This window comes from Nannospalax galili, unplaced genomic scaffold, assembly GCF_000622305.1.
Source record: "Nannospalax galili isolate Female #2095 unplaced genomic scaffold, S.galili_v1.0 scaffold1318, whole genome shotgun sequence".
NCBI lineage: Eukaryota > Metazoa > Chordata > Mammalia > Rodentia > Spalacidae > Nannospalax > Nannospalax galili.
Window position 1 is genome coordinate 153,696 of NW_008342123.1, and position 14,597 is coordinate 168,292.

The window sequence follows — 14,597 nt, forward strand, 5'->3', positions numbered from 1 at the left end:
GGTGGCTATGAGGAAGAGCCTTACCTCCCTCAGCCACAGACCCCAGGGATGCCTCTCCCAAGGGCTGCAAGTCTTGACAGATGGGGGGAGGTGAGGGGATGGGGAACAGGGAGTTGTGTGTGAAACAGTGAGAAACAGTTGAGGTGACATTTTGTTGTCTCACAGGACATTGTTCCCATGCATAACACCCATCAGTTCCAACTCCTCCTCCTTTGTCCTGAGCACTTCCCCCCACAGAGGACTGGAAACTTTGCTCCTATAGGCTCCCCCTTTCCCACCTGTACCCCTGCACAACTAAATCAGGGTCTCCAGCTCCCCATGTTGCTTCAGCTAGACCCTGTCCCTGCCTTCCTGATCCAGTTCTCCTTCTATCCCCTCACTACCTCCCTGATATCACTGCCTTTCGAGGAGCCCTACTCCTCTCCACAGCCCGTTTCTCTGCCCTACATGAGCTCCTAGATGTGCGCGTGTGCACACACACACACACACACACACACACAGAGAGAGAGAGAGAGAGAGAGAGAGAGAGAGAGAGAGAGAGAGAGAGAGAGAGAGAGAGAGAGAGAGAGAGAGAGAGAGAGAGAATTGCTTCTACCATGAAAAGAATGTGTCTGTGTTGACTTTGGCCAGTTGCCTGTATCCCTTGCTGCTGTGAGCTTCCTGGCCTGGCATTCCACATGAGGGTCTCTGGCCTTCAGAAGGCCACAGGAATGTCTCCTCCCCCTTCACTCTGGCCTAGCCTCCCCTTTTCAGAGTTTAAGAAAATAAAAGTGAGTGAACAATATGCTTCTCTCTCCAAGCCTTCTGAGGGAAAGCTATGGGGAGAAGGGTGTATTAAGAAGGTTGCCTTCTACATAAATGAAGGCGGGTGAGTGAATCATTCTCTCCCCAAGGAAAGCAAAGCCTGGATGAGATGATGAGGGGGCACACTGAGGGGCGCCCCCTGCTCCATGCCTGCTCTCCATGTCCCTGAGTCAGGGTGTCCCAAGATTATTGACTTGGTTTTGGCTTGGCTAACAAAAGTTCCTCTCTAGACCCCAGCACAAGTGTCCTCCAAAAAGATGGGCCAATGCTTCAATTAACTATAAATTCTGAGTCCATTGAAATCATAGTGGATGGGGCTACCCTTCCTGGGTCTGACCAACAGGAAATTGTGGCAAGTCCAGCTGATCTGAGCAGAGTCGCTACATGGGGCCAGCATGTTCTAACCTTTGGCATGTTTCCACTTTCTGGGAATCTGGGAGAGTAGGAACAAGACCCTGGGAAAGAAAATGACCATCTCAGATCCAGGAAATGTAATCTATGCAGAAGCCTGGAGGATCCCATGTATGTATGCTTTCTGGGCTACACTGGTCAGTGATGGGAGCAGTTTCTGGACTGCTCCACCATGTAAGGGGAGCAGGCCCCCAGAGCATTGTGTTGGTTATACTTTTCTGAAACAAACATAGCTCTTCCCCTTTCATACATGCGTGCCCATCCCCCAACATGTCCACTGATTTCTGGTACATGCTTACATGTGTCCCCATATGAAAGGAAGGGGTGAGAAAGAGGTGGTCTTGGGTCTCTGTCTTGGAGCAGAGTATTGAAGAAGGGAGAATTTGGTATGATCAGATCCATTTCTGAAATCCCCGAGAACCTGGCTGTTGTAACGTGCCATTGGAGACAGGTAGAATCGGGGAAGCTTTGGCATCTGAGTTATGGAAGGGCTTGGTCAACCATGGGGGTCTTCTCTTTACCCCAAATCTCAGGAGCGTGTCCCTGGTACCGTGTGGAATGAGATTGATGACTTGCAGGTGTTTTGGATTCTGGACCTAGAAGATTTTGAAAAAATGTTCTCCGCCTATCAGAGGCATCAGGTAAGAATCTGCCCCTCTAATCTCTTGGATCTTGACTTTCAGTCTTCACACACACACACACACACACACACACACGCATCCCGGTACTCAAACTTCTTCCATCCTTCCTCTCTCCCATCCTTCCTTCTTTCCTCCCTATCGTCACCTCTCTCTTCCTTCCTTTTATTGTCCTTCCTCACAGATATGCCGAGCCTTTATTCATTGTGAAGTTCCATGTTCCTGTTGAGACCATAGAGATGAATGACAGTTGTGCCATCCAGCGTGTTCTAGCTTATATATACACACAGCAACGATGGAATGGTACTTTTCATGCATTGGTGGTGGTGTCTCAAAGCCCAGCCTCTATTGAGCCATGCTTCCTTTGGTCTAGGCATTAGCACCCATACCTATAGACCATGGCAGCTTATCAACCCACTTTTCCCACCATTTTCTCCACACACTCTTCCCCCACCCCAGTGAGTCTGTTGGACAGAGATGTGAATGCTGTAGGGAAGATGGGGGATGCTGGTCTATGCCATTTCCAAAATTCAAGGCTGGGGCTGAAGGTCAGGAGGGGCCCCACTCTGCTCTGTGGAGTATCTGGATACGTGGCTGGTCTTCCATCTGCAGAGGATGTAGTGGGCATGGTCAGTGGCCAAATGCAGGTCTCAAATGATGCTGAGTCCCTGTGGAGTTCACCAAGTGTGGTGATAGAACGACTTTGTCCTCTACCGAATGACTCAGAAGGTGGGTCGGGTCTCAGAAGTCTGAGTGCAAATGTTATGCCTGGCAGGGGGCCTTCCCCCAGGTCTGCTTAGGCAGTGAGAAGCCCAGGTACTATAAGGCCCTTGTTTTTTTCTGTATGTCCTCTAAGTGTTGTGTATTTATATTCCGAGTCTCTGCTTAGCCCAGGGCTCCAGCCTTGAGAACTTCTGATTCCTTGACGGGCCCTGAACCCTGGGTGGCTGCTGGATGCTGTGGCCACAGGTCTGCAGACAGCACTCTACCCTGCTTTTTTCCCCTAAAACCAGAGCTGGAGATGACCCTTCCTTAGAGGAGTCAGAGCCAAAGTCCCGTGTGACTGGCCTTTAAGTCCCGGCCCAAGGAATGCTTTGGAACTTTACTCTGGTCCTGTCTTGGTGTTCCAGAGAAAACATGATTGTTTGAGTTAAATGTGGGTGTCTGAGACATCTGACTCTTCACTCTCTAAGTCTAAGAAGAACTTTGGCCCATGCCTTGATTAGTTAGGGCAGCATGGTCATGGGCAGGGGTCAAGGTTGCAGGAGCTGGAAGGAACTCTGTGAACATCAGTGTGGGGACATGGGGAATGCAAGTGTCACTTTATCCTGTGTGCAAGCCCATGCCTCTCCTTCGTTTGTGAGTCTTCCCTTAGGGTTCTGGTCTGGCTTATCCAGTCTCCTGGGCTCTGAGGTGTGGGGCTGGGGTGGGGACTGGTTGGGAAAAAAGTATATACAAGGCTTAAGGCCTTGGTCCATGAGAAGAATTGAGTCTGAAAGTCTCCTGTTCAATCCTCTTCATGCTTAATTTAGTAGACAGCCCAGTCTTTGGGACCAAAGTTACAGCTACCAAACTAGTGCAATCCCAGAGGCCTTGTTGCCCTGGTCACCACCTCTTCTTGTCTTAGGGCCCTGGGCCATGGACCAGGGGAGGTTCTGGGTCCCCTCTATGTCCTAGGCAGGTTTGGAGTTGGTGGTTGCACCTTTGTCCACGTCAGAAAGGAGGACACAGGCAGACTGTGTTCCTCTGCTCCCCTTGGACATCAAAGACCAGATGAGCAAGGATTGGGGACAATTCAAGATTGCCTGCTTTCATTGCCCCAGAGACAAGGAGTTTTATAACCTTCTAGCCCAAGTCATATATTGCTAAAGAGGAGCTCACCCTGGGTAAAGGAACGTCCTCTGCCCTGTCAGCAGCGTCTTAGCAGAAAGGGGCAAGCTAGCAGTCAACGCGTGGGGTCCTGGAGCTGCTGCTTGGGGACTGCTTCAGCTCAGCTGCATCCCACCCTGGTCCTCAAGCGGCAGGGAGGGGCTGCCTGGTGTTTCCTTGTCTGACTTCTCTGGGAGTGCATGCCTGCCTCAAGCTGCTCTCTGGGCTACTTTCAGGTTCCTATCCCCAACCCTGAGGGTACCTCCTGGGGACACAGTGGACAGAATGGACACCAATGATGCCCACCTCTGTCCTGATGTTCCCGGGTCCCTCAGCCTGTTGACTAATGTTTTGCATGTTTAATTCGCTGGTGGCTGTGGCTGCTGTCTGCCTAGAAGCTGATAGCTAACATGATTCTCGGCAGGTGAGTCACTCTTGGAGCTCTGAACACTCTTGTCTCTCTTACCCACTGTCCGGGGCTGTAGCCCTGAACTGGGTCCATGAGAGAAAGCTTGCCTGCACCACCTGTAGTCTTTATCACTCATTCATATAGGGTGGCATGCAAGAGGGTTCCCAGAGAGAAAGAGGACATGTGAGAGACGGAGGGGCTGCAAGCAGACCTCTCCTGGCCACGGAGGACGATGTCCAAGGGTGTGAGAAGGCTTCTAGGTCTATTGCATCATCCACCAGCCCCAAGGCAAGGCTTTCCGGTACAACTGCCCATGTTGAGCACTGCGCAACTCCAGAGGCAAAATTCACAAAGATAATGGTGTGTGTGGCAGGCCCTGGAGTTGTGCATCCTGAAACATGTGCTTGGAGGAAGTCTCCAAAGTAGCCGCTGTGTGCTAGACAGGCTCCTGAGCACTTGATCTGGGGCCCAGCAGAAGGGAGGGATGGGGTTTTGAGTCTGTGTTACTGGAATCCCAGGAGAGAAAATCCGGTGTGGATTAGGCCTGTTGCTTCATCTCTGACTTTGTAAAGCCCTTTACTCTCTGGCATACTGGGCTAGGCCTGAAGCCCCAGGAGACAAGACCTGTGGCTTTATGAGGGCTTGGGTCAACTTCTCATCATAAGCTTGAGGAGACTCTGGGTGGGGTATGGGACATGCAGTGCGGGGCACACCATGTTACCAGAAGCCACAGAGAGCAGTTATGGCTTCCTTTGAGTAGCTCCTTCCCTGGGCTTTCAAGAGAGAATGATCTCTTTAAAAAGAGGGCTCTTCATTCCCACCCCCTTTCTAACCCATGGGACGTGGTGGTTAAACACCCTCCCTCTCTTTTGCCTTTTCTTTCCCTGTCTCTTGGTGTCTCAACTCAGGGTTCTCTCCCTCTGGGAGAAAGGGTGGGTCCTGGGAGGTGGGTAGGAAGAATATGAGGGCACTCACCTCAGTGCTCCCCCTTAACTTGCCATTTGTAGAAAGAGCTGGGCTCCACGGAGGACATCTACATGACCGCCCATAAGGTCAAAGAGCTGTCAGTCATCGATGGGCGGAAGATCCAGAATTGCATTATTCTTCTCTCCAAGTAGGTACATACCTTGGCCCTGGGGACCTCTCCTGTGTGAAAGAAGGGAAAGGGACCCCCTCCCAAGAAGAAGCCCAAGATGGGTGATTGAGGGGCTAGGGATGCGTAGCTCAGTGGCAGAGTCCTTGCCTGGGTTCTTAGCACACTCCAGACCTTGAGTTTAGCCCCAACACTGCAAAATAATAATAAAAAAAAAGGTGGTTGAGCTGCAGGCCTGGTGTCAGAGGAACAACATGCTTGATGCTTGTAGCCTCACCTCTGTCCTCTGGAGGAGATGGGACATGCACTGATGTAGACCTCTGACCTGTGAGGCCATGTTGGCCATCAGCTTAGGGCTCTGCAGACAGTACACTGCCCCATTCTAAAGTTCCTGACCAGTCAGCATCTGTCAGCTGAGCTGCTCTAAGCTCATGGAGGGCCCACTGGGCTTAGGCCTCAGAGCAGCATGATCTCAGTCCACAAGCATTTCCCTGGGCTATAGAACAAACAAGCAGTATCTGCACTAACAGTCCAGCTTCTGTGCAGGGACCTCCCCCCTCCACAGCCAGGGTCAGGGGGTACCCCAAGTTCTATTCTTAGTGCTGCCCACAGCCTCCTCTGGGACATCTGCCCCCTCTGCTCTCCCACAAGGCCCTTGGCTAGAGTTGCTTCCAGTGGCTGGTGGGGGGGTGTTGGCTCTGCAGGGTTCCCAGTGAGTGTGCTCCTGGAGGGATGGGGAAGGGCTCGGTGTGGATATATCCAGGGGGCTGGGGGCTCTTATGCAGTAAGAATGATAGGAACATCTGGGTGGAGGCCAGGCACTTTCAGAGACTGAAAGAGGCAGGAGTGTTCCTCAACAACCTGCTGATGCCCTGTTTGTCCTCAATGGAGCTGATGAGGATATTTTATTGGGGAGGAGGAAGGGAAGGAGGAGGAGGGGGAGGGGAGGAGAGGGGGGAGGAGATGATGATGATGGCAGTGGCTCTACTATAGGCCTATGTCCAGCTCTGCCTCAGGAGCCAGGTGAATGTTTCTGCCCCCATGCAGAGGAGGAAGAGGAGGAGGAGGAGGAAGAGAAGATAATGATGGTGGTTGGGCCTCAGGAGCTGGGTGGATGTTTCTGCCCCAAGTGGAGGAGGAAAAGGAGAAGGGGGGTGGTCAGGGAGGAGGAGGAGGGGCTGGGGGGGGAGGAGATGATGATGATCATGATGGTGGTGGACCTCAGGAGCTGAGTGGATGTTTCTGCCCCTAGTAGAGAAAGAAAAGGAGTAGAGGATGAAGAGGAGGGGGAGGGGAAGGTGGGGAGGGTCAGAGAGCCTTGGCCCTGTCTTTCTAGTCTGCACTGAAGCCTTTTTATTCCATGTGTTCCATCATCTCTGAGAAAGCTTCAAGCAGGACATCAGGGACTCCAGTTTTGATAAGACACTGAAACATTCATTATTGGGTATATGGAGGGCATTCCTCTTCATTAAAATTAGACTCTATTATAAAATTGATCTGGGAAGTCTTTGTAGACGACTGTCTTGGTACTCACAAGTCCACATTGCAGTTGGGGATGGGAAGCTGGGGTCATACCATGTGTTGAAGAAGGCCTGAGGGGGGTTCCCCGAGCTGAGGACCAGGCTCTGGTGCTCAGGGTGCATTTGCCGCAGGTTGAAGCTTTCTAATGAAGAGATCCGGCAGGCCATCCTGAGGATGGATGAGCAGGAAGACCTTGCCAAGGACATGCTGGAGTAGGAGACAACCCTGTGGGCAGGGTGATGATGGGAGTGGGAAAAGGAGCCCAACCTGGGGACCACTATCCAGACCCCTCCCTGCCAGCTCCCAGACAGGCTGAGATCCTTGGTTCAAAAAGGATGTTTAAGAACAGAGGACCCTACAGTGACAGATGTCAGTTGAAGCTGCATTCAGGGTGGGGGTGGCCTTCTCAGATGAAGCAAAGGGACTTTATTTTTCAAAGTTAATTTATTTTTGTGGGTATGAGTGTTTTGCCTGCATGTGTGGAAGTGCACCTGTGCATGCAATGCCCACAGAGGCCAGAAGAGGGCGTAGGGTCCCCGGAACTGGAGTTGTGAATAGTTGTTAGCCTCCCTGTGGGTGCTGGGAGCTGAACTCGGGTCCTCTGCAAGAACAGCCACTGCTCTTAACTGCTGAGCCAACTCTCCAGACCAGCAAAGGGACTTTCTAAAGAGAAGGAAATGTTCTCTGTCTTACCCTGGCGGTTCAATGGATACAGTGCTCTGAGAGGCCTCCAGAACTTGGCATTTGAAACAGCTACATTTTTTTTTAATGAGGTTGATAAATCGAAGTTTTTTTTTTTTAAAGACTGCCCATTGAGCTGCATTTAAGAATAGTAAGTTTTGTTACAGGTAAGTAATATCTCAGTTAAAAAGACCAGTGCTCAGGAGCTGGGTGCTCTGAGCAGATGGCCCCTCTAGCAGTCCACACAGGGTGCCTCTTTAAGTCCCATCCTCATCTTCGTGTTCTTCTTGCATGTTTGCTTTCTTCTTCTTCTTCTTCTTCTTCTTCTTCTTCTTCTTCTTCTTCTTCTTCTTCTTCTTCTTCTTCTTCTTTCTTCTTCTTTCTTCTTTCTTCTTTCTTCTTTCTTCTTTCTTCTTTCTTCTTTCTTCTTCTTTCTTCTTCTTTCTTCTTCTCTTCTTTCTTCTTTCTTCTTTCTTCTTTCTTCTTTCTTCTTTCTTCTTTCTTCTTTCTTCTTTCTTCTTTCTTCTTTCTTCTTTCTTCTTTCTTCTTTCTTCTTTCTTCTTTCTTCTTTCTTCTTTCTTCTTTCTTCTTTCTTCTTTCTTCTTTCTTCTTTCTTCTTTCTTCTTTCTTCTTTCTTCTTTCTTCTTTCTTCTTCTTCTTTCTTCGGGGTCTTGCTGTGTAGCTCAGGCTGGCTTTGAACTCACTAGGCAGCACAGGTTGGTCTCAAACTTGATAAATGGTCCAGGCTGGCCTTGAACTTGGTACATAGCCCAGATTAACTTCAAAATTGAGAGAACGATCAGATTGGCCTCGGCTTGTCAGGCAGTCCAGGCTGTTCCAAATTGATATATAAAACAGGCTGACTTTGAACTTGATATGTAGCCTGGACTGGCCTCAAATTTGCTGGACAGCCTTGAATTTGATATGTAGCCCAGGCTAGTCTTAAATTTGCTATGTAGCTATATAATCCAGGCTGGCCTTCTCAAATTTAATATGTAGACCAGACCAGCCTTAAAAAGTTGCTTGATAGCTCGAAGTCTTGTTCCTGCCTCAGCAGCCCCTCCCCATCTTGAGCAGAGTGGTACATGAGTTTCTCAAACACACAACATACTGCATCTCTGTATGAGGCCCTCACAAACTTCCCTGACTTGCACCTGTTCTTTGCAGCTCCTCAAGTTCATCCCGGAGAAGAGTGACATTGACCTTCTGGAAGAACACAAACATGAGATTGAGCGGATGGCCCGTGCAGACCGCTTTCTCTATGAAATGAGCAGGTAGGGGCAGTGGGCGTGGCGGGAGGGGCTGGGGTCAGGGCGGGCAGGCTCTGCCAAGGAAGACGAGAGAGGGGACCAGCTTCAGAGGAGTCTCTGGAGCTGCTCTGGAGCCATAGCTGGAGGCAGCTACCCCATGACATGGCTTACTGTGTCCACAGGATCAACCACTACCAGCAGAGGCTGCAGGCTCTCTTCTTCAAGAAGAAGTTCCAGGAGCGACTGGCTGAGACCAAGCCCAAAGTGGAAGGTAGAACGGAGGCCTGCGACGTGCCTGGGGTAGAAAGATGTGTAGGGTTCGAGCAACAGCGGCAGTGGGAAACTCCTGCCTTACTTTTGACCGTAAAGAAAAATCCACATCAAAGACAAAATTTTAAGCTTTGATTTTTATCCTTTGCAACAGGGTCTCTTATAGCCCAGGATAGCTTCAAGTTCACTATGTAGCTGAGGCTAGCCTTGAACTCCTAATCCCCCGCCTTCACTTTCCAAGTGCTGGAAATACAGGCATGGCCCTCCATACCCAACTTGAAACTAGGATTAGTATAGAGAAATGTTCTTGTTTACATTAGTAAATGTGATGAACATGTCACACCTTCCTGTGGCTAAGCATGGACTCCTCAGACATCTGTTGACATCTTCCTGAGCTTGGGACAGGACCTCTGAGAAAATATTAAGATCTTGAGAGCTGAATTCAGGACAGGACCTGGCATGCATTCAACCTTCCATTCTTTCCTACTTGAGAGGCACAGAGTTGACAGAAGTCTTCTGTGCATATTAGTTTAAGGGTGAGCTGTTCAGAAAGCAGAGAGTGGCTTAGAGTGATCCTTGACATTATGTCCCATTTATCTGCAGACCAGCCCGTGGGTGGGTGCTGTCCCCAATCTCTGCACGGAAGCATCTTTAAGTGGAACTGTGATGATCCTGGTGGATGGTGGACCCAGGATGGCAAAGCAGTTGCTTTCTGTTCTTTCCACCCCTTCCCTCTTGTAGCATGACATTGCATCAGAGGGTATCTCCTGTCTGCTGCCTATAGGAATGGCAGAGGAATGGGCTCGGAGTTGTGAGGAATACAGGGAGCCAAGATGGTGGGCAGATATTTACACCCAGTAAGGAAGAAGCAGGAGGACCTGAGAGGCTTTCTTGGAGATGAGGACAGAATCTGCAGGGCAGAAACAGCAATCTTGGATACTGAGTGCCCAGTTTGGGGTAGAGCAGAACATGGGCTCCCCCTGCTGGACACTCTCTGAGATGCCCAGTCCAGAGAGTGGTCCTCCTCTGAAGGATGCTTGGGGAGGATTCTGGGGTATGAGGATGTAGACCTAAAGGTAGACATGTTCAGCATGCATACACACGTGTACACACAGCAAGTGGACCTGCAGATTGTCCTTAAGAATCGTAAGCTAATCAGACTGAGGGAGAAGAAAACAAACACATGAGCTACTTTCTCTAGCAGTGTCTCTGCCCCAGTGAGGAGTGAGTCCTTATCTACTTTCTTCCTGTGGCAGGGTGTGAGACACAGATAGAGGCTCAGCTCCAGGTGTAGGTGCTCAACTCAACTCTGTTGTCTTGGGTCAGTGGAGCAAATACCAGCAGTGGCCATTTGGAGCTATGGTACCAGAGTAGCTTAGTCACTGGGAAAGCCTAATCTCAGACAGTTTCCTGCTCCGAGGAGCCCCCTCCTAAGATCTCTGTAAGAGCTGGCTAGCGTGTTCTTTAATATCAAGCTACACAGAACAAGATGGGTTGGGGAGAGCAAAACTGAGGAATGTTGTACTTTTATAGCTGTGCTCTGTAGACATCCCTCTGCTATAGTGATGATGGCTGTCCTTGGATGGCTGAGAGACAGGCTGGAGGATGCCTGAAATCATATATTGTACAGTCAGATCACTGTGCTTGGCTGGGGTAGGGAGCAGAGGTTTGTTAGGAGTTGGGCTTCATATTCCTTTTTCTAGGTCCCCCAGGAAATATTCCTAGAGTAGCTAAGACTGAGCTTGCCACAGCTGGGTGCTGAGCCACTGACACTTGCTCCCTTGTCCCCAGGAAGGCGCTCTGGGTGATGTTGCCTCAGGCTAATTTACCAAGTTTGATAAATTTACCAATTCTTCTTTGAATATGTTCTTCCTATGAATACATTCATTGCTGAGTTCACCAAATTTACTGATTCTCATTATGAATAGATTCACTAAATATAGCCAGGATGAGTATGACTGTAAATGTAATATTCTTATGAATATATTCATGAATGTATTATTCTTATGAATGTCTCTAAAATATCAACATTTCAGAGGGGAGTTTTCTCATTTCCTGACTTCCCTTCAACTCTTATCAGTTTTTGCTTTGCCAACATTTTTAGCATTTTTAGGAATATTCCTTTGCATTCTTTTTTCAAACAGCCCATCAACTTCAGGAAAACCATCTCTAGCAATATAAATTGCTGAGGAGTTTCATATGTAGTTGTGGTTGTTTTTTTTTTTTCAAAAATAAACTTGCAATTGAAATATGGCATTGTATAGCTCCTTTTCTGTTGCTGTGATAAAACACCACAACCAAGGCAACTCACAGAAGAGTTTATTTGGCTCACGGTTCCAGAGGGTAAGAGTCCATCATGGCAGGGGAGGTCCAGCAGCGGAGGTGGCCGGAGCAGAAAGTCAAAGGATCATATCTTCAAGCAGGCATGGGAGGCAGAGAGAGAGACAGGAAATCTGGCAAGGTTTAAGAACTCTCAAAGCCAGTCCCCAGTGACATGCTTCCTCCAGCATGGCCATACCTACTAAAGGTTCTGAGACCTTCCCTAAACAGCACCAGGAACTGGGAACCGAGTGTTCAAATACTTAGAGCCTATGGGGGACATTCTCATTCAAAACACCACAGGCAGTCACACAGAGGCGTACGCAAAGCATTAGAACTGTTCTTACTGGGTCCTAGTGGGATGACTCCCACATCTGTGTAATCAACACTCAGGTCAGGAAAAGGACTGTCTCTGTCCCTCAATCCCATCTTTATATACTTCTTCCAAACATTTCCTCCCAGCTATGCCTCTTTCCCTCCTCTTCAGACACAACAGCTATCTTGACTTCTATATGAGTTTTTCTATTTTGAACTTTCTAGAAATGGAATTTGTTATGGATAACTTTATGATGACTTCTGCTTATATCTTGAGAATTTATGCCCTGGTTGGCGGGGTGGGAGGGTGGCAGGCAACATCTACCCCTGCCTTCTAAAATCTCAATGAGAAATCAAAGTTTAATTCCATGAAAGTTTCCCCTTGGGGAACCAGAATTTATTGGGCTTACTTAGAGAGCGTAAGTGAAGGGTTACTGACAGGAGCTTGGGGGATCCCAAAGCAGCTGGTTTGAAGCCAGCATGGATGATGGGTTCCCCCATAGCCACTTGATAGAGCCCCCTTCCCCTAGAGTCTTCCCCAGGTTATATATTATAGCCCCTCTTCGAGACCCCAAAGCCATGTGCAGTTAGGGCAGAGTTATATAAAACTGGTTGGGAGAAATGGGCAGCTACTCAGTTGACCCTCTGTATCCCACCCCTTTCTATGAGGGAATGCCAGTAGTCAACAAGTCCAGCTGGGATGGTCTCTTGCAAGCAGGAACATTTCAACTCCTAAAGATGGTGGTGGTTTGGATCAAAGGATAGTCCTGTACAGTAGCTTTGCACTTTGCACTAGGCTTGTTTTTCCTAGCGATACGTGGAGGGGGGGGCAGTTTTTAGTGCCATGTGTGTTTTATTCCATTCTATAGTCATACCATAATTTACCCATTCTAATTTTAATTTTTTGTCTTTTTGAGGCAGGGTCTCCCTGTAGCTCCAGCTGTCCTGGAACTCACTATGTAGACCAGGCTGGCCTTGAACTTGAAGAGATCTGCCTGCCTCTGCCTCCCGAGTTCTGGGATTAAAGGCATGTGTCACCATGCCAGCATTTTTTTTTAACGGAAAGGCTGGGGAGATGGGAAAGTGATCGTTAAGAGCTTCCTAGATTTCCATTGTTGCCATAAAACACTGACCAACTTGAGGAGGAAAGGGTTTATTTCACTTTCAGTTCATCATAGAGGGAAGACAGGGCAGGAGCTCAGGACAGGAGCAGTGTACAGACCATGGAGGAGCACTGCCTACTGGCTTGATCCCCTGGCCTGTGCTCATCCTGCTTTCTTATACAACCCAGGACTTATACAACCCACAGTGGGCTGGACCCTCCCACATCACTCACCAATCAAGAAAATGCCCCACAGACCAGTCCAATGGAGCAAATTCCTCAGCTGACGTTCCCTCTACCCAGGTGTGTTGTTTGACAACTGAAGCTGTCCAGCACATTATACAACCATAAGGACCTGTGTTCCATCCTCCACAACTCACATAATAACAGACAGGGACAGCAGCATACCTGTGATCCCAGTGCTGGGGAGGTGGGACAGGAGGATCCCTGGGGCTCCCAGTCAGCTGAGCCCATGGGCAAGCTCCAGGCTTAAGGAGCCTTCTCATTTTTGTAGTATTTTTGTCATAGTTACTGATTTTTTAAAACTGAAGTTTTTTTTTTTAATAAACCTTTAGTCAACGGCTTTTCTTTTTATGTGGTGTGTGTGTGTGTGTGATATCCATATGTGTGTAAGTGGATATGACCATGCATGTGCATGCAAAGGCCAGAGCAGGACAATGGGTTTGGTACCTTGAACACATAAAAATTCCAGGGGTGGTGATATGTGCTTATTTATAATCTCAGCAATGAGGAATTGGAGATGGCAGATCCTGGCCAGTCAGCCAAGCCCACTAAACAAATTTCAAGTCAAAGACCCTGTCTCATAAAACAAGACAGACAGCCCTCCCTGAGGGATGACACTGACAGATGTCCTCTGACATCCACATGCATGTATATGCATACACATGAATGTACCCATGTGAGCCTACATGAACATACATATGCACAGTACAAAATTTCAAAATAGGCAGAAGCATCTCATAATATGTAAGAAAATTTTTTTAAAATGTTAGGTCTAGAAAAGCAAAACTGTCATATTCAAATGTATATTCATAAAAAGTATAATAACCTTTACATACAAGGCAAGATATTCTCAGATCATTCTTAAGAAAAGGTGGTTGGCTCTGAGAAGGGCCAGCTTTACCTGGAGGTTGAGTGAGGGGTGGAGGCTGCTGATCAGAGTGGGGAGACTCTGCCCTAGGGCAGAAAGGGAGCCCCTTCCTGAATGTTGTGGGGACGTCATCCTGCAGTGCCAAGGGACCCGCTGGTCTGACCCAGTCTGTGTAGCTTTCTGACCTTTCACTCTTCTCCTAGCCCTCCTGCTGGCCTCCCGAGAGCTGACCCTCAGCAAACGTCTGAAGCAGATGCTGGAGGTGGTCCTAGCCATCGGTAACTTCATGAACAAGGGACAGCGTGGGGGCGCCTACGGCTTCCGGGTTGCCAGCCTCAATAAGATCGCAGATACCAAGTCCAGCATTGACAGGTGGCTTTCTCTGGCCCGGCTGCACTCACCCTGGCCTCTCCCGTCCCCTCTGTAACCCTCTTCCATCTCCCTCTCCTATGCGCCTTGTTTTTATTTTTTTATTAGAATATCTATTTTGTTATTTTATGTGTAGATGGGGGGAGCATGCATACATGTGTATACAAGTGTCTGCAGAGTCCAGAAGAGGGCATTAGATCCCCTGGAGCTGGAGTTACAGGTAGTTGTGAGCCATCTGATGTGGGTGCTGGGCCATATACTCAGGTCCTCTACAAGAGCCATATGCACTCTTAACCACTGAACCATCTCTTCAACTCCCATTTTTAAAAGAAAAATTTAAAGATTGATTTTATTTACTTATGTGTATATATGTCAGTGTGTGCATGCACATTAGAGTGCAGCACCTGCACAGGCCAGAAGAGGGCACCAGGTCCC

General features: G+C 48.7%; 1 protein-coding gene across 1 annotated transcript in view; it reads left to right on the forward strand.

The window, feature by feature from the left end:
• Positions 1–14,597, forward strand: part of Daam2 (dishevelled associated activator of morphogenesis 2) — a 129,042-nt gene that overhangs the window by 105,144 nt on the left and 9,301 nt on the right. Inside the window, 6 exon segments of the mRNA XM_029565843.1 lie at positions 1,749–1,856; positions 5,139–5,245; positions 6,877–6,957; positions 8,590–8,700; positions 8,859–8,947; positions 13,997–14,165. Coding sequence (XP_029421703.1) covers positions 1,749–1,856; positions 5,139–5,245; positions 6,877–6,957; positions 8,590–8,700; positions 8,859–8,947; positions 13,997–14,165 — 665 coding nt within the window.